This window comes from Ischnura elegans, chromosome 1 (assembly GCF_921293095.1).
Source record: "Ischnura elegans chromosome 1, ioIscEleg1.1, whole genome shotgun sequence".
Lineage (NCBI taxonomy): Eukaryota > Metazoa > Arthropoda > Insecta > Odonata > Coenagrionidae > Ischnura > Ischnura elegans.
The window spans coordinates 163,058,764-163,081,559 of NC_060246.1; the positions used below are offsets into that span (position 1 = coordinate 163,058,764).

A 22,796-nucleotide genomic window follows, 5' to 3' on the forward strand; every position below is an offset into this window, starting at 1 on the left:
AGTGTAATGTGTTAAATATTAATTGCTCTGAATTTGTCGCCGCTCCGCAGATATTAAAAAAAAGATAAAAATGCTCCCAAAGTGACAGCGAAAATCAAGCAGAAGGAACAAAAATCGGTTATAAACACACATCCATAATCCATTAATTTATGATGAGGTAATTATCATCAGGAAAAATTGACTCAAGTAAACATGATTACCTTATTTGTGTACTTAACCTTATAATATAACCTTCAAATGCTATAAATAAATGCTATTATAGGCTGGGATAACCTTTCAGTCATACATTACTGCTTCGTGTATACATGTGAACCTAATTGGTATACCTAACATTTCAATGCAAAATTTAATCAATATTCATGATATATTATTATAGGTTGGGATAACCTTTCAGGCGTACATTAGCGCTTCATGTGAACATGATATTATAACTAGTTTCATGAATAATATTGCAGTGTTATTCATGTGGCATGAATAACACTGCAATATGATGCACAGATTGATCAAAATTCATTATATCTGAGGCTGGGATGAATGTACTGGGGCCTCCTCATTGCAGTTCCCTTGGTCCATGTATAGAGGTCGTTTCTTCGTAGTAATGCACCATCTTGGATCATCATTTCATGCATAATCTGTGCGTGCATGTCAATGGAGGACATGGACGCCCGTTGAAGTCTCCAGATAACTTCTCGGATGAAATAAATGTCTCGTGTCATCTATTCATCTATAAAATGCACTTCCGACCACTGATCGACTGATTCGTACAAATTTTTTGGGTGGACGAGACGATGAAATGTACAAAAAGACGTACAAAAAGTCATGGAATCGAACCCCACTGATATCGTCTGACATCCCAAGAAAAATTGTCGGAACACTAAATGTTGTAACTATTAAATCTCTCTCGCTAACTGCCTCTACTTATTTTTTTGTGGATATTTGGGGGTCAAAAAATCAATCTTTAATGTAATTTTTCGTATCACGACCACGTGATACGTCGCCAAACCAATTCTCAGTCCGATCCGAGTACTTTGTGCTATTTCACTCTTTCGTGAATTATTATCTCAACAACAGAGGGAGATACGGTGTTGCGTCTTAAGGTTGAAAGAAAATTGTAAGAACTAGCAGAATGACTAACGAGTGGAAGTGAGTTTTGCTCGTATTTTCCAGGACTGTAGCGACGAAGAACACTCAAAAGTTTTGTTAATTTCTTCCCCCGTTCGGAGAACCGATCGTCCATATCTATCTCTACCGGGTGCGTTACTTTGTTGTTCGATTGGAGACTCTCGGAGAGACCGAAAGAGCGTACTTCGAGATGGTGTTCGGGAGGAGGAATATCTGGGTATATTCCTAAGAAGTGGGTATGGTGGTGTAATGTCAGACGATAGTTTATTTCTAAAAACCTCTTTATTTTCTTCAAATTACAGTTTTTTTATTATCTCTCTCCTTCAGGTAGCTTTCTCTCTTCCTTTTCTCCCCAACAATCCCCCTCTCTTCTCTGTCAACAACTCCCTGACAACACCAAATTACAGTATTTAAATATCAGCCGTTACTGTGGGCGGTAGTGAAACAAAGTTCTTTCTCTGCGGCGGTATCAATTTCGTAACTCGAATCGCATTCACTTCAGGATATTGGCCTGTCCAAGTTCATTTGTTGAATATTTCGTTCTGTTTCTTGGAACTTTCGGAAAGGATGAGAAACACACATCAAACGAACCGTTGATTGATTCTTTCCCGAATGATCCCAATGGCCCGGCCTTCTCCACCACTCCGCTCGCTCTCGACTCGGTGGTTCCAGTCGCTACTAATAGGGTAGTTTCCTTCATCTAAGAAAACGAAAGGCATTGATTGCGATTCGTTACCCACCAATAGTGTATTCGTTATATACAAATTATTTGGTTTTAGAAATCCCACTTTAGACGAATGGCAATGGTCAATTTTACCCGCATTTGAAAAAGGCCAGATTGGCGCCCATGCCATGCCACTCCACGTGACGTCACAGGGACCTAGTTTCTATACGAGTAAATAGGAGTTACACATTGTCTGAGATTACCAATGCATGTATGAGGCACAGAGCTCAGGGAAACATCTCTTAATAGTCACCCATTAAAATCACCTAAGTTCGGAAAGTTTCCTTCATTTGATAAGGTATTAATAATCCTTAGTTAAGTTAAGCGCTACATGCTAGCAGGGTACTTTGCTACCTGCTAGCGGGGTACTCTCCTGCCTGCTAGCAGCCTGCATCGCAGCGGCGCACATGTCCTGGCCCCAAGGTCACCACACTTTGCGGCAGCGGGAACCAGAATGACGCCACTCGGGCTTTTCCCAGCATTCATACTTAGCCGTCGTGTTTTCGCGCTTGAAAATTTTTACTTATCATTTAATCGCGAAAAATAGCTATCGTCATTTAAAAAAATATAAGCGTGAAATACGTACCTACTCCAGGAATAGTAGTATTTTGATTTAGGCATATTTAGGTGATTATTAAGAGATGTTTCCCTGAGCTCTTTGCTTCATGCATGCATTGGTAATCTCATTGTCAGACGATGTAAAACTCCTATCTACTCGTACAGAAACTAGGTCCCTGTGACGTCACGTGGAGTGGCATCGTGTGGGCGCCAATCTGGCCTTTTTCAAATGCGGTTAAAATTGACCAATGCCATTCGTCTAAAGTGGGATTTCTAAAACCAAATAATTTGTATATTATGAACACACTAATGGAGGGTAACGAATCGCAATCAATGCCTTTCTTTTTCTTGGATGAAGGAAACTACCCTATTAATGTAGAAAAAATTCTTTTTATGTTAACATGAAAGTTATTAATATTAAATTAAACGATAGAGGCTCCGTAATACACAAAACAAAACGAACGTAATGAAAACCGTATTAAAAGTCTTGTCTATTCTTTCAGCGCCTGGGAGGGGGACACGTGCCCCCCTAAATCCGCCTATCCCTGCATAGATTTTGATGTTAGCGAATCTCATCACAACTTTAGTGAAACACATTTTCCGAAAATGCATTAATGCATGGCAAACTGCATGACTGAAATTGGCATGATAAGGGAACAATGCGGAATTTCAACCCCTGGAAAAATTGAAGCTATGAACTCACGAAGGACCTTCACGAAGTCCACCGGGCGGAAATTCGGGTTGAATAGTTTTAATACAAATTTTAGAGGCTATCAGAGCTATTGCTCTGATTTTTTTCTGTAATTGGATCATCTACGTATATTATTGTATATTTGCGTATATTATAAAAATATTATTGTATCATTTATCCTATATACTTTACTATTAATGGGGAATGGTGGTCTTGATAGGTTTGAAATGTGCTGCAAAGACGCTGATGTAAGCGGAGACTTATTCCATAAGAGATATGAAGTGAAACACTTTGCACTTTCCATTTAAAAATTGATTAAACTAGAGTCGACATGTTTCGCTGCACTGCAGCATTATCAAGACTCTCATTCCATATTCCATTTCATGGGCCATTATTTCATATGCCATTCGCATTCCATATTCCATTCTATTCCATAAGGTTATCTCGGCGCCGTTCCATTACATTATCAATGAACGCAGACCAACTTGATATCTTGTGGTTTTATGCAAAGTTAGGCATAAATATTTTGCCGTTCCTCTGCAACCTTTATCTCATGATATGCCTTAAATACAGATTTGGCTACGGTTAATTATTTGGAGATATTGTCTAGGGTTGAAAGAAATGATGATTTGGGTTTTTGGATAGTGTTGAAAAAATTCATGATGTAAAATTTAGTGATTTCAATTCCTCGTCATTAGAGGAAGATAAGTAACCATCTCTGTTAGGTCTTGCATGAATTGTCTGGTAAATGAATTGCGCAAGGGAACGAAAATTACATCAAAGCGATAAAAAATCCTCAAGTTAATGTTAAGCGAGATTAACAGTGCGTATCCTTTCGATATTTCCGCGATACAATAATTCAGAAAATGGGGAACCCAATAGTAATCTAGGAACAACACCATCAGCGCATAACTACTTTTAGAGGAGAATTTATTCATGTTAAACAGAAATAGCGTAGTCCTGACGACGCGAAAATCGAATGGTACCAATCGTCTGTAAACGATTTTGTCGTTGGTATCCATTTGAATGTTTTGCTCTAAAATTCCGAACTACTTCAACAAGTGGTTGCTGGAAAATGTTCAGTAACTGGAGGACTGGAGTACTTGATGATTTTTGTATGAAATGAATTCATGACTTCCTGTCTTTATGACTTCTTTAATATAAGTAATAGCTGACCAGGCGAACTTCGTACCACCTAATGATCTATGAACAGCTTAATTAAACCATTAACAAATCAAGAGCGACTGTAGTGATTTCACTAATTGTTAAATTATTATATTAAAATGAGAACTTGACTGCTTTTGTAGTTTTACCAATTCCTAAAAAAATACCCCTGAGATATAGATTTTTTTTTCGTGAACATGTTTTTATTGTTAATGTTTATTCTGTTATCCGGGGCTGATACGTATCCAAAATATCAAATATCATTAAAATCAGTACAACCGTTCTCGAGTCATAAATTGTGTAACTAACACGATTTTCGACTTTGTTTTACTTACGCAAGATGAGTACCAAAGATTTACGTGTTCGTGACCACTATGACAACGAGAGTTGACTTAATTTTACTGGTAATACGTATCATAATCGTCATTGAATGCAGTTATACCACAATATACACTACATCAACACTTTCTGTAGAAAAATATCGTCGCAAAACGTATTTGGTATTATATTTTTAGTGCTCAGGAGTAATATAAACGCAAATAATTTTACAACATGCCTTTCCCGGTAAAAAAAATAAATTCAGGAGAAGAAAAAATGTAAAAATAGTTTTTATGAAAACAAATGTTTTATTCGATGTTTTGGAACGTCCATATGAACAATAAAAAACAGGTTTTTTTTCGCCCCATCACTGCCCGCTATTCCTAGGGGCTTTGCTGTCCTCTTTGTTTCGCACCGCGTGTCTCTTTTCGCCTCCAGAAACTCCCTTGAAATAGGTTTTCCGTAAGTGTCTTGACTCAGAACGTCAAAAAAAATACAAAAAATCTACTGAAAACACCAGGGACATGATAATTTTTTATTTTATTTAAATTTTTTATTTTTTAATTAAATTTTTGTTATTTTGCTATGTCATGGGCCTCGGTTCTGCCACTATACAAAAATCTGTGAGTACGCGGCGCTCCACCCCAAAAAACGTTCTTTGAATGTGTGTACTATGTATGTGCTGAAAATTTCTCTAAATTAAGCGTTTGTTCTTTAGAGGGATTAATAAAAGTGCAGATCGCGAGGGTGTCAGGGCGTGCGAGTTATGGAAAAAAATTAGCTATGAATATAAATTAGTTTTAGCAAAAAATTAGATTGACGTTTTTGGGGTTTTCATGAAAAAAATTTAACTTAGACGGCACGCCATCTATTGTTCTTCTGAGGAAATAACAGCAAACTACGTACAAAACGATTCTGAGTTGAGGTGTTTCTTAGCCGCATCGATCTCTTCTCCTGAGTTTACGACTTAAGTCAACATTATATCCACGTTATTTTTCATTCCAAGGTGTCCTCTGTTACGATTCACGGTTAGGGAAAAAAAGCTGTTAAAAAGCACATTAATATAAGTAATTAACGTAAAACTCTTTGCGTTCCAAAATTTCACGATAATTTCCCGTTTTTTTTATTCAAAGTTGACTCAAACTCACCGTAATTGTGCTGATGTAATCGGGTAACATCCGCGATAATAGGGTAGTTTCCTTCATCATTCGTTACCCACCATTAGTGTATTCATAATATACAAATTATTTGGTTTTAGAAATCCCACTTTAGACGAATGGCAATTGTCAGTTTTAACCTCATTTGAAAAAGGCCAGGTTGGCGCCCATGCGATGCCACTCCACGTGACGTCACAGGAACCTAGATTCTATACGAGTAGATAGGAGTTTTACATCGTCTGAGATTACCAATGCATGCATGAGGCACAGGGAAACATGTCTTAATAATCACCTATTAAAACAGCCTAAGGTCGGAAAGTTTTCTTCGTTTGATAGGGAATTAATGATCCTTTTTTAAGCCAAGCGCTACCTGCTAGCAGCCTGCATCGCAGCGGCATACCTATCCTCGCTCCAAGGTCACCTCACACGGCGGCAGCGGGAACCAGAATGACTTCACACGGGGTTTTCCCAGCATTCATACTTAGCCGTCGCGTTTTCGCGCGCTTGAAAATTTTCACTTTTCATTTAATCGCGGAAAATAGATATCGTCATTTAAAAGTCTAAAAGCGTAAAATGCGTTCTCTAGAAGTAATAATCTTTCGCTTTGGGCAATAAAAAAATAGTAGGAAACCGCCCTATCGTGCTGATGTGATCAGGTAACGTCCGCGCTAATTCTTTCATTGCGCGCCGCCAGTGGCATGCGGAATCGTAATTGAATTTCACGCTAAGTGCACCGCACGGATGATTTATCGCTAATGTTGTTTCTATGAAGCGGCCGTCCGAGGCCGTTAAATTACTGGAGCTATACTCTGAAGAACCGGATTCGACGTCGGTATGTGTTTCGAACATTATGGAGGGAAGGGCGGGGGAATATATGCGTTTATTCTCGCAGGAAGCACGTGCGGTGGGGGCAGAATTTAAGTTCCTTATCCGCGGCGCCCCCCCCCCCCCTTAGAAGCATAAATTGCAAATGTCTTTAAGGAAAATAATACTTTTTCGAGCAAATAATTTTAAAAACTAATAAAGAGCTCGTACAATTACTTTTAAATGTTGATTTCATTCATCTTTTCCATGCTTAAATCTTACCTACAACTTGAACAACCATGGCTTGCCTCCCCCCCCCCCCCAAGTATTGATCCTAAGTACGCCCTTGTCCCTTACTGTAAAGAAACACAGGAATGTGTCATTGTTAAGTATAAACCTTTATCATTTGCCTTGACCAGGATTCAAATCCAAATCCCCTGATTTCTGTTCGAGTGCTTTTTTGGCCATTTAAGCTACCGAGGTGTCATTCCCCTTTGTGGAAATTTTTGGACTGTACAAAACAAGACACATCACTCTACTGGAAATTGGAGGATCCAAGTTAGAATTCCTATCAAGGCGAATGATTTTTTCCCATGGAATATTTTGCACAATTTGTGCATTGCAGGTGCCTCTGTAAAGTTATCACTGTACCTTTTCCCAGTATACTGAAATTATAAAATTTAACTTTATAGCTTCAAATGATGTTTATTTTCTATCATTTAAAACAATTTCGACACTCTATAGTGCTGTGTTTTCCTCTCGCCTCCTTTTCTGTAGGCGTGCAGAGGTGGTGCAGCCGGCGGAGGATGGAGCCACTGCGCCACTTGATATGAGGCGCCGGCAGCGACCAACTGAGGAACAGCCTGCTCCCGGCCACGAGAGGCAGCACCAGCTTAGGCCCTCTGTCATCACATGTGCCCCATCACAATCCCGTGAGTGTCGTTAGAATGGGTACTTAATGTGTCGTAATATCCTCTCTTTAGGCCTTGTTGATGATGGTGCCCGTGAAAATAGTCGTTTGTGCAAAATTTTTATAGGATGTTAAATAAATGTTTGTGTCATTTTAATTTTAAACACTCGGCTCTTACTATATGTCTGTAAGTAAGTGCTCTTTCTATGTATATATGGCCATATTGTCCCTTGGGGGTGTAAACTATAAGGTCTGTTAGTAAACTATCCAATCTTTGGCCAAGGAAAAAATTGGTTTGCATGAAGGGCTGGAAACCCTCAAAGCAATCTCTGTGGCACTTTCCACAGCTGTGATGACTGCCATCGTTGGAAGCACTCTGAAAAAGCATCTTTCAGAATGGAGTATGGCACGGTTGTTGTTTCAGCCGTCAATTCCTCTTGTTCCTTTCATTTGTCTCTATTGAGTTTGGGGAGCGTAGATAGAAGTCACACAGTCAGGAGAGTAAGGAACCTTTTTTTCACCATGAAGGCTATTCTTTTTTTTTCCTAAAAAGTGTGACATAAATGAAAGGAATGTGCAGGAGCATTGCCGTGGAGACACCAATTTTCGGTAGACGACAAATGGTGCTACACAGTGGCATCATGTTGGCAATGGAGGACATTTCTTTGTCAGTAGTTGGACCAGTGCTGTGTGCGTGTCTTTGATAAAAAAGTTAAAGAGGGCACAGGGAAATGAAACAGGTCTGTTCATGTTGCGAGCAGAAGAAAGACTGACTTTTATTACTGAGTCAGACGAACATCAAAAATACAAAACAAAAGAACTGCGTAATTAACAAAAATGTTCTTAATCTTAACACACCCCCTTTAATTCAGCAGTTATTGCATTCCCAATAATTCTACCAAAGACTTAAAGCGTGATCCCACAAGTGGCTTAGTAAAAATGTCCGCAATCATGTTCTCACCTGGAACATGCTCTATTAACACCCTTTTTCTTTCCACCAAGTCTCTCACAACATGATAACTCAAATCTATTTGTTTTGTCCTCCTTTTGTAGGCAGCATTCATAGACAAAAATACAGCTGACTTATTATCACAAAACATAGTCACAACAAAATCCTTTTTAACAAGTTCTTTTAACAAGTTTTGCAGATATATGGCCTCATTGGAGGCCTGACTGAGTGCAATGTATTCAGCTTCTGTTGTTGATTGTGCTACCACAGACTGCTTTTTGCACTGCCAAGAAATTGGTCCACCAGAAAATGCAAAGAAGTACCCTGAGTAGGATTTTCTATCAACAGTGTCACTTCCCCAATCTGCATCACTGTAACCACACAATTCATTGTTACCCTTTTTAAATATTAAACCCAATTCTTTGGTTCCTTGCAAGTATCGAAGTAGTCTTTTAGCACAATTCCAATGTTGAGCCCCATAATAAGCATTAAATTGACTTAGGTAATTTACTGCTTGCACAATATCTGGCCTAGTCCATACACTTTAAGTACATTAACGAACCTATTAGAGATTGATAGGGTACATTTGGTTTAGGACCAGCATTTCTTTCCAGACAAATGCCCTTTTCCATTGGTGTTCTAACAGGATTACAGTCCTTCATATTAAACCTTTCTAGGATCTTATTTAAATAAGATCTTTGAGAAAGCTTGACTTTCCCATCTTCACAATATTCCACTTCAATGCCTAGAAAATTTGAAAGTTTTCCCAAATCTCTGCAATCAAAATTCTTTTGAAATGTCAATTTTACAGTTTTCGCTTCATCCTGATCATTAGAAATAATAAATACATCATCCACATGCACAGCAATAATAGTTATAACATGATGAGTCTTATGCTTCATATAAACACAAGGGTCACCCTTTGATCTGACATAGTTTAAACACATTAATATCTCATGTAACTTGGCATTCCAACATCTAGATGACTGTTTCAATCCATAGATAGCCTTTTTTAATAAACATACCTTTTCCTGATTGTCAAGATCAACATCACCCTCTGGCTGTTCCATGTACACTTTTTCTTCTAATTCACCATTTAGAAGAGCCGTACATACATCAATATGTTTTATAAATAAATTCATATTTACAGCTAAAGACAGAATTAACCTTAAGCTTTCAGCTCTAACAACAGGAGAGAATGTGTCGATATAATCTAAGCCCTGCATCTGAGTATATCCTTTTGCCACCAAACGAGCCTTATATCTATCAATTGTACCGTCAGGACCAGTTTTTAATTTGAATACCCACCTATTTTGTACAACATTCACATTTGTAGGTCTAGGAACTAAAGTAAATACCTTATTCTTTCTTAAGGACGACATTTCCTCATCCATTGCATTTTTCCAGTGAGCTTTATCCCATTTAGCTAACGCTTGTTCTCGCGTTTCGGGTTCATCATTCATGCTCTCCAGTTCAGCTTTGTACACCAAATAGTCAGAGTAATCACAGGGTTTTCTGTCTCTTAATGGATATCTACGTTCTCTTAATTCCACAGAATTTTCAGTATTGTCATTAGAGGTCTGTGATCCCCCCGAATTGTCATCTTCGAGGTCTCTCTGGATTTCTATATCTATCTCTTTAGGCTTAGTTGGGACATGAATTAATATCTCCGAGGTATCAGGAGACCCAACAACACCCTCATTATCGCCTAGTAGATTTTTCATTGGAAATCTTTTTTCGTGAAACAATACACTTCTTTCCAACACTATTTGATAAGGATTTTTGGGATCAATTAAACGGTATCCTTTCTTCTCACTATCGTACCCCACAAATATACACTCTCTACTTCTATCACCAAGTTTCTTACTTTTTTCTTTTGGAATATGAACATAAGCACTGCATCCAAAAACTTTAAGATGACCAACATTGACTTTCCTTCCTGTCCATGCTTCAAATGGAACCTTTCCTTTTAATGCCACTGTAGGAGACAGATTTTTAAGATAAACTGCAGTATTAACTGCTTCCCCCCAGTACCTGTTATCAAGACCAGCTTGTTTTAGCATAGCCCTACTCTTTTCTAAAATTGTTCTGTTAGCCCTCTCCGCTACTCCATTCTGCTCAGGTGTTCCAGGGATAGTAGACTGCCGTTGGATGCCTTCATTGTTTTGAAACTCAGAAAACACTTTGGAAAAGTATTCCCCTCCATTATCAGACCTTAAACATTTGATAGCTTTTCCTGTTTGCTTCTCCACCAGTTTTTTATACAACTTAAATTTTTCAAATACCTCACCTTTCGTTTTAAGTAAGGCTACAAATGTGAATCGTGTCTTATCGTCAATGAAGGTTGCAAAATATCGATGCCCTCCAAAGGATGTTTGGTCTAGTGGGCCACAAACATCTGAGTGTATAAGGTCTAAAGTGTTTTTTGCTCTTTGAGCCCTTCCCCTTAGAAATGGAGCTCTTATTTGTTTGGCCCTTATGCAGCTATCACATTCAATGTCTATGCACTCTGGATTCAGGACAAGACCATTTACTAGACCCTTTGACATGCGGATCATGTTACTCCTACTTAAATGAGCTAACCTTTGATGCCACAGATTAAAATCACAATTTTTTGCATCTTCTACTAGCATGGCTACTGGATTTACATCGAAATCTATTTTGTATGTTCCACCCGATTCAGGGACTTTAAGCAGGGGGACACCCTTGATATAGACATCATGTTTATTATATACACTACAACCATCTGGAGAGAAAACAGGAATCAGGCCATTCTTAACCATTGCACTAACAGACAGTAAGTTAGTTGAAAGTTTGGGGACATAAACAACATCTTTAATGGCACCCAAGCCGTTGATACCCTTAACACTAATACTACCAATACCAGCTGGTTTCAGTGTTTCATTGCCAGCGCAACTCACAGCTTTACTATCTGTTTCAATATACCAATTGAACCAACTTTTATTGCCACTCATATGCGTTGAAGCACCCGAGTCAATGTACCAGCAATTTTTGTTACTCACAGCACTCATAGCAGCTATAAGGCTCCAGGGTGATGTGCCTGAACCCTCTTCTCCACCACCATCATTACTGCATCCTCTCTTACCTTCTCCTTTAAACCAGCACCTGGCAGCTATGTGGCCAGGTCTCTTACAACGATAGCAGGTCACACCATGTTGGCTGCCACGATGATACTGGTTCTGGTGCCGTTTTGTCGCCTGCTGGGCCGCTCCTGGTGAAGTTGCCATTGCACTCCCGCATGCTACTTCACCTCTTTCACTGAACTTTACTCTGGATGACGAACCGCGACGCTGGTTCCTACTTGTGCCGGCTAGGAGCGCCTGATTGGTTGCACCCCCTGTCTCCGCCGCTTCCTTCTGTCCTTCTCGCACAAGCTCATTGCAAACCGCTATTGGCGTCAAGTCCTCTTCTTTCTGAACACTTTTCTATAAGCTGACGAAGCCATTTGTAGTCAGGCCTCAAATTTTTTAACATTACGAAGGTCGCAAACTCATCATCAACAGGTTTCCCGGTTTCGGCAATTTTATAGATGATATTCTTCATGGCCATAGCATAATCTAAGAGTGAACTAAAATTTTCGTGTTTAGTGTCCAACAATTCATCAAACAGACAAATGCGCCTGAATGCCCCTCTGTCCTCAAACACGTCACACAAGTTATTCCATGCTTCGTAGGCGGTTTTGGCCGACCTCACGTGAATTATGAGATGAGGTTGCACCATGAGAGAGATTTTCGAGCGGGCTCTATTGTCTTTCTTCATTTCAGGAGATGAGGGATTATTTCTGACTGATTCGGGTGGCTGCTTCAACACGCACTCGTAAAGATCGTCCAATCCCAAGTAAAGCTCCATTAAATATTTCCAATTTTTCTCTCCTTCAAGTTTGTCTATTGGAGGCAGGTGGTTGGAAGCCACGGTTAACACATTTGTCCCCTGATCGCTCGCCATTGTTAACTCGTTAAGTTTAAAATTTAAACTATCGTATCCGGGGCCATAACCTGATAAAAAAGTTAAAGAGGGCACAGGGAAATGAAACCAGTCTGTTCATGTTGCGAGCAGAAGAAAGACTGACTTTTATTACTGAGTCAGACGAACATCAAAAATACAAAACAAAAGAACTGCGTAATTAACAAAAATGTTCTTAATCTTAACAGTCTTGTACCTCACACACTGGAGTCAAAGGAAGCAGCATACAGCATCACTTTGATGTTGCTGCACCCTTTGTGATGTCAAATGCTTACTCTATGACCTCTTGGATTTGATTTCTGGTTTGCACCCTTGACTGGTCACCTGTGCTTATGGTGTCCATGCAGTTTGGGTTAATTTTTTGTGGAGTTGAGCATGTCATACAGAGTTTCAAAATTAAAGATTAGATTAAATCAAAATAATTTAAATGATGTAGAATTCAGCAAAGAAAATAAACATCAATGCAATTAGTTTTTCTGTTTCCCTTTTTGTTGCTTAGTTGTTTGACTCTAAACTTGTAATTGCATCATTTCTATGTAATTGACGAGTATGTACTCTCGATCAATTTATTTTCAATATAAAATTTTGGAGTAGATTTTTTTCCATCATTAAATGTCTAAATTATTGTCTTTTTTATTGATAAAAAGCAAAATGGCTGATATTCAACAAGACATTAGGATAGAGATAGTTTATATCAATAATTGCTGTATTTTATTGTTCATTTTTGGGCCTAAGGTTACCTGGAAAGCGCTTTAAGTGTAACTTTGTGATAAACTGAATAACTCTATTTGTGATGCTGATGTCAGAGAGCATCTCAAGATGGCTAACGTTGGAATGTTTTGCTTTTTCCTTGAGGTGTGCCAGCTGCTGACGTGATGGATGATCCTGACATTGACGAGCACTTCCGGCGCTCCCTGGGCAGCGACTACGTGAATGTCTTCAGTGCCCCTCCCCCCACCTCATCCCGCCTCCACGGTGCCACTGCGCCTCACAGCACCAACAATAACCCCCCCAAGGTCACTGGCAATTCAGGTGAGTTGTGTGCGCAAAGGCACACATACATAGTTGGTCACGTGTCTTCAACCTGTGAGGTTGTCTTCATGCTTACGTGTAGACTTTGATTTATAAAGAGATCCTTCAGTTTTGTTTGTCAATCTGTCTCCTTCTTCGTGAGCTATTTGTTATGAAAAATCAACCATCAGAAGGTTGTGTCAAATGGGTCACTACTATTGCTTGTGCTTGGGCCACATGTGGTTTGTTGTTGTTGTTTACACTGTTGTGAGCGATTCCTTCCCTCAAGCATCGCCAAGTGATTGAATGAGCTGCATCTATAATGACATCACCAACTCATGAAAAGTGGGTTTTTTGAAACATATGAAAGTTGAAACATTGAAAAGTGGGCAACTTTTGCATTTTCTTACTTTACGACGGAATGGCTGAATGGGGAAGAGTTTTTTCCATATTTACTTTGTCTTTCTCCCTTCCATTGCTTCCAAATTCTTGTATTGAACTGCAATTTTGTGTCCTTGTGTGAACTTCCTTACACCTCATAGGAACTTCTTTAAATGACCTTAGTTTTAGCATGTAATCAGCAACACTGAAGTGCACTCCCTTTTGTACTGACAAAGCACAGAACACTCGGAATTTGTGGTGACCATTCTTGCTGTCTGATAGGATGAAAATAAGTGATGAGTGATCTTTAGCAGCAACAAGTGTCCTGCATCCACAACCCTTGGCATTTTAATCAACCGCACCCGATATACTCATTCTGCATCTTAAGTCCCGCATCCATGTCTTCGTACAATAATCTGCCTCCACACGCTGCACTGCCTCATCACGAACTTGACTGAACTGCATCACCACGCCCACCCTTCTTGCGCCTTGTCTGCACCCATCCTCTCTCAACATCCACACCCTGCATGTCCTCAAACTGCGCCCTCTGCTCCTCTTACTGCACCCGATTCATCATAACCACTTTCCTTATCTAATCCTTTTTTTTATTTTTAGAGTTCATGTGTCTGTGAGGAATTAACTTTCATGGATATAGTGACACACAGTAATCGTCTTCACCATTGTTCATTCCCTGAGGAGCCCTAAAAGTGAATTTTTTGATTTCATTTACGTACCCTTCCTTTCTCCTCGTTAAAACGTCTTTCAATATCCAAAACTGCACTAGCTATGCACATAAAACTGTTGTACCTTTTCTGGTGGGCAGTCTTATATTTTACCGAGAGACTGTTTGGATTTGATGTACTGGTTGCACCAGTGGTGCAGCAAGGAGGGGGTTTTGGGGGATCAAACCTCCCCCCTTCCCCCCCCCCCCCCCCAGAGCTCAGAGAAATTTTTAAGTTTAATCCATTTCACTAAAATTGGATTAATATTACTTATAGAATGATGTAAATATTAATAAAATATTGTTGTTAAAATCTTCACGGGAAATCAGCCGGGTAAGGATGGACACGACAGCAATGTCCATCCTGACCCGGCTGATTTCCCGTGAAGATTTTATCAACAGCATTCGCCGGGAAAGCACCAAATCCTTCTTCATTAAAAAAATATCCCACAGAAGGCCCTAAAACTCACCATTTTCAACCATTTATCTGAAAATTTTTCTATGGGAGGGCCCTCACACCTCCCGCTTACCCTGGCGGTTATTCCACACCCTCAGACACCCCAGCGTTTTGCACCCTAATCCCCCCCTAGCCTTAATTCCTAGCTGCGCTCCTGGGTTGTGCAACCCCTTCAATTTCATTTCCTTTTTGGTTCCGTGCCTTTTAAGTGATTGTGATTCAAAGCTTGTGTAATGAAGTGCTTTTATGTGTCGGATCACATCCCTGGTGATAACAGAGTTAACTCAGCTAATAAATAGCCATGTTTCTTTGAATTGAATAGTCACGTCCCTTTGAATTGCATGCCATTTGAGTAAATGTAAGTCCATTAATATTGCATAACTATCACTTCAGTTGTGATTAATGCATGTGAAAATTGGAGAAATAGATTTTTGAAATGGTATAGGCTTGCCGAACTTGTAATATCTTCAAAGCCTCAGTCCCATTTCAGTTAGCAGAGAATTTTGATGATTATGGCGTGACCACGAGATCAGGGTTTCCTAAAATTTATTGGCACACTTGGCTGCTGTCATTTATCGTATACAGCCCAGCCCAAGCCTTGATATTTCGCTTTTCATTACTGAACCCCCCCAATATTGTAAGCTTCGAGTTGTTCTATAGCTGTTGGGCCAAGAGATGTCCATATGATGTGTGGTGACTTTGCTGTGAAGATCATGCCATCCGGACGTTTATCCCCAGCCTGTTCTTGTGAAAAAATGTTGAATGTAGTTGACATTTCATTCATGTCTTTTTCATTTCTACAATACAGTAAGAAGCTAATTTATTACGCAGTTGTAGGGATCTATATGTATGGCCACTTTGTCAAATCAAGAGTTAGTGACAATAGGAGGTACATATATGTATATCTTTCAGGATATCCCTTGCACTTCATTTTGGAAAACTAAAACGAATGCTTTATTTGAACTATTAGTTAGAGGGAAGGGAATTGTTTATTGCAATAATGAAATCAATCTCCTCCCTTTCCTTGTCAATCCAGAACACTACTCAGCATTAGTCACGTTCTTCATGGAACTTAGTTACCGTAGTGGCTCATGAAATTTGGTTCACCTTCAATCGGAGATAGAGGGAGGCATTGAGTGCATTTTGCTGAGCTGTTGGAATCCATGGCAACGATTCCACTCATTGAGGAATAAATCGTTTGCCTTGATGCAATTCTGTCGTAATTTATGGAAATAGTTTTTAAATTCATTGCTCATTGATGCATCAACTTTTTCAAGTTCATAGTCCATTAGTAACTATTTATGAATTATTATTGGCCATAGTAACAGCAAGCACAGATCCCCTTGTGGCCTACCAATCAATAATGCATGAGAAATAGTGTATCAAAACACATCTTTACCTCTTCTTTTTTACTGCAGGCTAATAATTTTGGCTTCTTTTCATTGATTTTGAGCTTATTTATAGTCATCCATTTTTCCATAGCTAAAATAATTTTCTTCAAGTCTCTCCTTGTCTCTGCTTTGACTGCTGTCTTTGAAAAATTGCAAAATGGATATTGCTGTGTCCTTCATGAAAATCTGTGTTATCAAAAGCCTTTCCAAAGTATGAATGGATGTTTGTTATTCTCCATTCTCTTCTCTACAAGGAGCCAACACGGCTTCCCTTCTCCCCTTCTTTTCCTAATTTTGAATTGGCCTTCATTCAGGAACTATGTAATCTCTTTTCCATTATATTCTCATGTAGATCATTCTTGTTATTATCTTCGACACAAGAGTCGTAAAACTCATTTCACCACTCTCTTCTTTTTGTTAATAGGAAAAACTATCTTCTTCTCTAAGTCTCTTGGCATGTTTACTGCTGTGTACACAAAGATGGTTTGGCAGATGGTTTTTTAGAGCTGAGTTAATATATTTTGTTGAATATTTTTCAGAATCTTCTTTATTTTATTGCTTTAATTTGCCTGTTACATTGAACTGAAATTGACTGAATAAATTCACTGGAGAGCATAGGTCAGGCTTTAGAGACATAAATTGAAATATTTTGACTGATCATGAGACTTCAGCCATGTTTTTCACTAGCATCGTATGGTTCTTTCTGCTGTAGATCAGGATGTTTATCAAGGGGTTGTGATGTAAACGCGAAGTGATCGTCAATTGTTACCCAATAAAGGAGTCAATTGCCAATCCTTGTGGCAGTCTCTCGGATGCTAGGGGTGACTTGACCATTCCCTGAGACTCCAATTTTTATTTCACCATAAGTATTTCTTTCATTCATTTGACTTTAAAATCCCCTCTGGAATGCATTCTACCTGAACTCCTCAAGAAGGATGCATCCTCAAGGTCCCTCATTTTAAAATGTCTCACTAACTATATTTTGGCATTTCAGAATTCATATTGATTCCATATTTGCTGTTAACCTGTCATCAGGTGCCAGAGGCGCCGACTCCATGGGGCCTGAGGGGGCCCGAGCCCCCTCAAACATTTTTTATGGGTGTGAGGAAAAAATGTGTAGGCTTGTTGATTTTCCCTGGAGTGTCCAGATATCGAGATTCGAGTTATCAGGGTTCTAATGGTGATCATATGACTCTCCAAAAATGCATAAAAAACTTAAAACTCACTACTTATAAAATTTCCCAGGGCAAGATCCCCGGTTTGGGCCCCCCCAATATTTTTTGTAAGTCGGCATCCCTGTCAGGTGCAATATTTGAACTGCTGAGTTCAGGTACAATGTGCCTCATAGGCACACGTGCAAAAAAAAACATTAAATCTTAGCATGGCCCAAGGGTACAACTTTAAAGTTTAAAGCACCATAATTAGTGTAGTCTAGCACTTAAATGGTGTCTAATGTGCTATGCATAGACATGTCGTTTGGCATCCCGGACTGGTCCAGCTAGGTATTCATTTATTTTACGTTTTCCCAATAACCCAAGGGAAAAAAATTTTTAAAAACTTATTACAAAAACACTTTACAAAAGATATACCAAAAAACATAAAAATAAGTTATAAACACACTCTTATTTTCAACAATTAAAATAATCTTCCAAAGAAAATATTAAATGAAATTCAACAATGCATACTTTGCAGGTTACAATGACACATTATTCTCAATTATGATAATAACCTGAGATGTATGGTATGATTAAACATGCTCTGTAGGATATTTATTATTATTATTACGTGTAATGTATTTTTGCGTGTGAATTCTATGAGATCATTTTTCATTATTATGCTAAGTCATTTTGCTATTATTTTGCTTTATTATGCTAAATTATCCGCCACTGATTTGTCAGGATAAAAGCGGAATGGCTCCATAGATTGTGTCAAAATAAGCAGCCATTAGGGGTGTCAATGGTAGATTGCCACGTAAAGGTGAATTATTTTATTTTACAAAACTTTCATTGCACCAAAGAAATTTGAATTCATGCTTTAGGGTGATGCCTTAGTATTCCCTTCTTAAATATTCCAATTGAGAAAGATTTTTTAAAAATTTAATTCGTTTTACATTAGGTTTTCCTTATTTGATAGACCCAAAAAGACCTCTTTGTGTCACTGCTTATCTTTGAATTATTTCTCGCATCAGAAGTCTCGATGAGGCCGTGAAGGAAAATCATTTTTTTTTAATTGGTGAAAAGTGTTTCTAAACTATATATGTATTCAATAAAAAGTTATGGTAATTTTTCACACAATTAATTTAAGATGACCGGTTTTGTCGCAGAGGCGACAGACATCTTCAGGTACTGAAATCGTTATTTTAATAGTTATTTTGTTGTTTATTTGGTTGCTATTATGGGTTGTTAGGGGAGGGTTGCGTTGGGGTTGGAGTGTTACGCAACTTCAGGGGAATTTCCAAGCGGGGGAATAGTTGACAAAAATATTCTCATTTGCTAAAATTCCATTCCTGGTATGCTTCCTAATCTCCAACTCCTCCAAGCAGTCCATCTTTCAGACAGGGGGATGTTGAGTGCTCTGTTTCTGTACCTGAAGATGTCGCCTCTGCGACGAAACCACACCATAACTCAAAAAGTACCATAAATTTTTATTGTTTACAATAGATTTTCACAAAGTTCAGCCTGTAACAACCGAGTTTACATATGTATCCGTGACGCACTTCAAGATCGCATTTTTTTCCTTCAAATTTCAGTGTGCTTGATTAGATTCTGTCTCGTTACAGTGGACGACCACTTTGCCAAGGCCCTGGGCGACACGTGGCAGTGGCTACAGCAGCGCCATGAGGACCGTGGTGGAGGAGATGGGAAGCAATGGCAGCAGAGACAGGGTGAAGACAAGGCCACCGATTGAGTGTGTTTGCGTGTGTTTTGTGCCTTGTTGTTGGCGTGCGTTGAGGACGCAGAGGTGGGGAGTGGAGGGGTTGGACGTTTGGGGCAATGCCGTTGTGTTGCTGGCGCCACCTGTCCGCCCTCACTGAATGCGTGTGTTTGCACCTGACTGGCATGGTTAGTGTTTACGCACTGTCAACTTCTGGGATGAAATTACAAGTGCAGAGCATCAGTTCTAATTTCTCATTCAAAAGTGTTTCACTTTGGTTTAAAACAAGTTGTTTTGATTTTTATTTATTATCTAAAAGCAGTTGCGATTTTGCTTGAAGTGAAAAGTTATGTATTAAATGGTAATCAGCATGTGAGGTCATCAAAAGTATCTTTTTTTTTAAATTTGCACTTGCACCAATTCGATGTCTAGAAATTTAAAGGATACATGCATTCTTAATCCTGATTATTCAAATTGCCATTGAGCTATGTCTGCACAAGAGTGCAAAATCGCCATTTCAAGATGCACGGATTTGTACGCGATACATTGCTGCCTCTCTCCACATTCGTTGGCAACAATTTGGCCTCCTCTAAATTGGATCGTCCACTCTGGTTTGTGTTTCCCGTTGAGAAAACTTTGTTTGCCTCTTTTCTTTCGTCTTTCCACGTCCTCCCCCTTTCATGGTGAGGGTGAAAAGCGAGAGCTTAGAGACCCTGCCCTGGGAGTGCAACCCCGGGAGCCCACCCTGGAGTCTCGTTTCCACTGTCTGCGTTTGGATTCTTGCTTCTTTCAACAGAAGTTTCTACCATTGCACTTGAATTCATATCAACACATACAAAGGTGCTATATAGATATCTTAATATCCTGGTTTTAAGATAGAATTTCAACTAAAATCATGAGCTTGTGTTTGCTCAACAAAGAAATGATGTCCCATGAATTCATAACCACATTCATGAAGCCTTATTATAATTTTTACCATGTCTTGTCATTCTGAGCGTTTTTAATAGAATGGGTTTCTCGTAAATAATAATCACTAGTTTCTATTTTGTAAATGATGAGACATTTTGCCAAGATTGGTTTTACTCGTCTAATTTTCCATGACAGGTTCAAGTAACTCAATAATTTAACTTTTAAAATTCTTGAGTAAATTATTCAACAATACTTAGGCATATTAATGTATTAAGATTCCTATTACAGCCCTATGCATTCCTTTCAAATGTTGAGATTCTAACGCAAGTTCCTGCCAAAGTGAGCCATAGTTTTTTTCCATTTGAAGTGGGGAAACATGGCATATCTATCATGAACTTTATTGCACATAGCCACACATAGCAATACTTCTGTTGTGCCTTCTGCATACATTGGATGTGCAAAATGTTGCCGACATTTATCACCCAGTATGGACATAGTTTTACGTAGCAAACAAAATGTTTGTCTGTGCACAAACACACACTCTCTGCCTTGTTGAAATGAGGGCAGTGTTTACTCGACATTTGTGATACATTCACGCTGCCTTAACCCCCTTAAACAAGATAAGGTTGTTATTGTCTTCAAAACATTGTCATCGTGTGAACAGTGGTTGATAATTTTGGGGATATGATGGGATAAGTTGGTACACACATATATATGAGGCTAATCCAGTTTAAATCCCAAGAAAACACCTCCAATTTCCTATTTTTGTGACTCTAGCATGGAGGACTAAGATTTCTCAGGAGTGTGATATTATTAACGTCCCAGTAGTTGGTGAGCTTTCCCAAGGCGTTGAAACATAAACAGCCTCTGGATTATTTTCTTACTTTGAACGTGAGTTAATATCCAATTTTTGTTGGAAAATGTATTGGATCGAGTGCAAAATTATGTTAAATTTTTGGTTACTCAGGTTGCATGCTGTATGCATTACATCTACGTTACAGCTATAAAATACATGAAATACGTATTTATATTGTATATCAATATAGATATCATTTGTACTGCTTTACATTTACTTAAAAGGGGTTTCTGAAGTCCTAACATAGCTTTGTATTACAGAAGTATGTAATACGGCTGCATTGTTTGCTTACAAATGTTTGAATTAAGGCTGTATACAGATGTATGTAATCACCTGTAAGTGATCCTTAGGTGTTACAGCTGTAAATTTTATGGTTATGTCCAATTATTTTGTTTCTTACACTGTATACTATACCATATTTTCTCCCTAACAAACAATTTTATTTTAAATTTAGATTTTAATTTTCAATAGTCTATGAATTAAAATCCAAATTTGAAGTATAACTGAACAAAGAAATCTAAACAAAATTTTAAGTGAGGAATGTAAATTAGTTATAAATCCGTATAGTGTTAGCCTAAACATTGTGGGTTGTACCAATCTTTTTTGATGCTGGCTCCTGAAGGGTGCCTTTATATTGTTTTTGCCTATTCACTCTGCGGACACAAAAGTTCATTTTATGTTTGTTTATTCATGGATTTTTGTTTCCTATGTATATATTTTACTCATGTATAATCATAATAAATGAATGTAAGATGTACATACTAGTTCTTGTGTGGGGGATCAACTCTTCTAGCTCAGTGTGTCGTTGCCAATGAAAAATTAAAAGATGTGTTGTGCATCAATTACAAATGATTGAAGGATGTTTCCCCCTAGGGTAAGATGACAATGAAGATGACCTACTTTTGTGCCAATTGAGTCATGTCAGTAAATTATATCAATAGCAGTGTTTAAATGATTTGTGCAGTTCCCAAGATCACCTTTAACCCTGACTCTATTGCTCTGAACGTACCTGGTACTTTCGCATGGCAGGCTGCTGTGAATGTACTTTTACTTCCTCCCTGCAATGCACTTTTGCCAAAGCACTTCGAAGGGTCCTAATCCCGGACCCTTTCCTCGACGAGCTCACCCTCGCTGAGCCCCTCTCTTCGACCCTCCAAGCCTCCCTCCCCAAAAGTGACCGCTCTGACTGCATTTTTAACATCTATCAATCAATGCGATCATCAAAAAATGATAGTTTGCATCGCACTCCTGCCAATCAGGCAATCAAGTACATCTTTGAACCGTGTTTTTGCGATGAGAAATAATGATTTTGTTAACTTTGCTAAAATGGCCAATTTCCGATGGTCTGCAGCCACATATTTACCATGTAAAGTGAAAAATTTCACGCAAAAATGCAACAGCTAAGTATGAATGCTGGGAAAAGCTCGTGTGACGTCATTCTGGTTCCTGCTGCCGCATTGTGAGGTGACCTTGGGGCGAGGATGTGTGTGCCGCAGCGATGCAGGCTGCTAGTAGGTTGCAAAGTACCCTGCTAGCAGGTAGCGCTTGGCTTAAATAAGGATTATTAATACCCTATCAAACAAAGGAAACTTTCCGACCATAGGCAGTTAGTGATAATTAAGATTCTGTACCTCATGCATGCATTGATAATTGGCATTTCAGATGATGTAAAACTCCTATCTACTCGTATAGAAACTAGGTCCCTGTGACGTCACATGGAGTGGCATCGCATGGGCGACATTCTGGCCTTTTTCAACTGCGGTTAAAATTGACCATTGCCATTCGTCTAAAGTGGGATTTCTAAAACCAATTAAT

General features: G+C 38.8%; 1 protein-coding gene across 3 annotated transcripts in view; it reads left to right on the plus strand.

The window, feature by feature from the left end:
- Positions 1 to 21,738, plus strand: part of LOC124172902 — a 50,070-nt gene extending 28,332 nt beyond the window's left edge. For 2 of the 3 annotated variants that reach the window (XM_046552414.1, XM_046552430.1), the window contains exons 3-5: positions 7,316 to 7,470; positions 13,237 to 13,413; positions 19,122 to 21,738. In XM_046552414.1, the coding sequence (XP_046408370.1) occupies positions 7,316 to 7,470; positions 13,237 to 13,413; positions 19,122 to 19,249 (460 nt within the window). In that variant the 3' untranslated portion in view covers positions 19,250 to 21,738. The remainder of the gene's footprint in view (positions 1 to 7,315; positions 7,471 to 13,236; positions 13,414 to 19,121) is intronic. The other variant, XM_046552421.1, reaches the window with a different exon arrangement.
- The last annotated feature ends 1,058 nt before the right edge of the window (positions 21,739 to 22,796 follow it).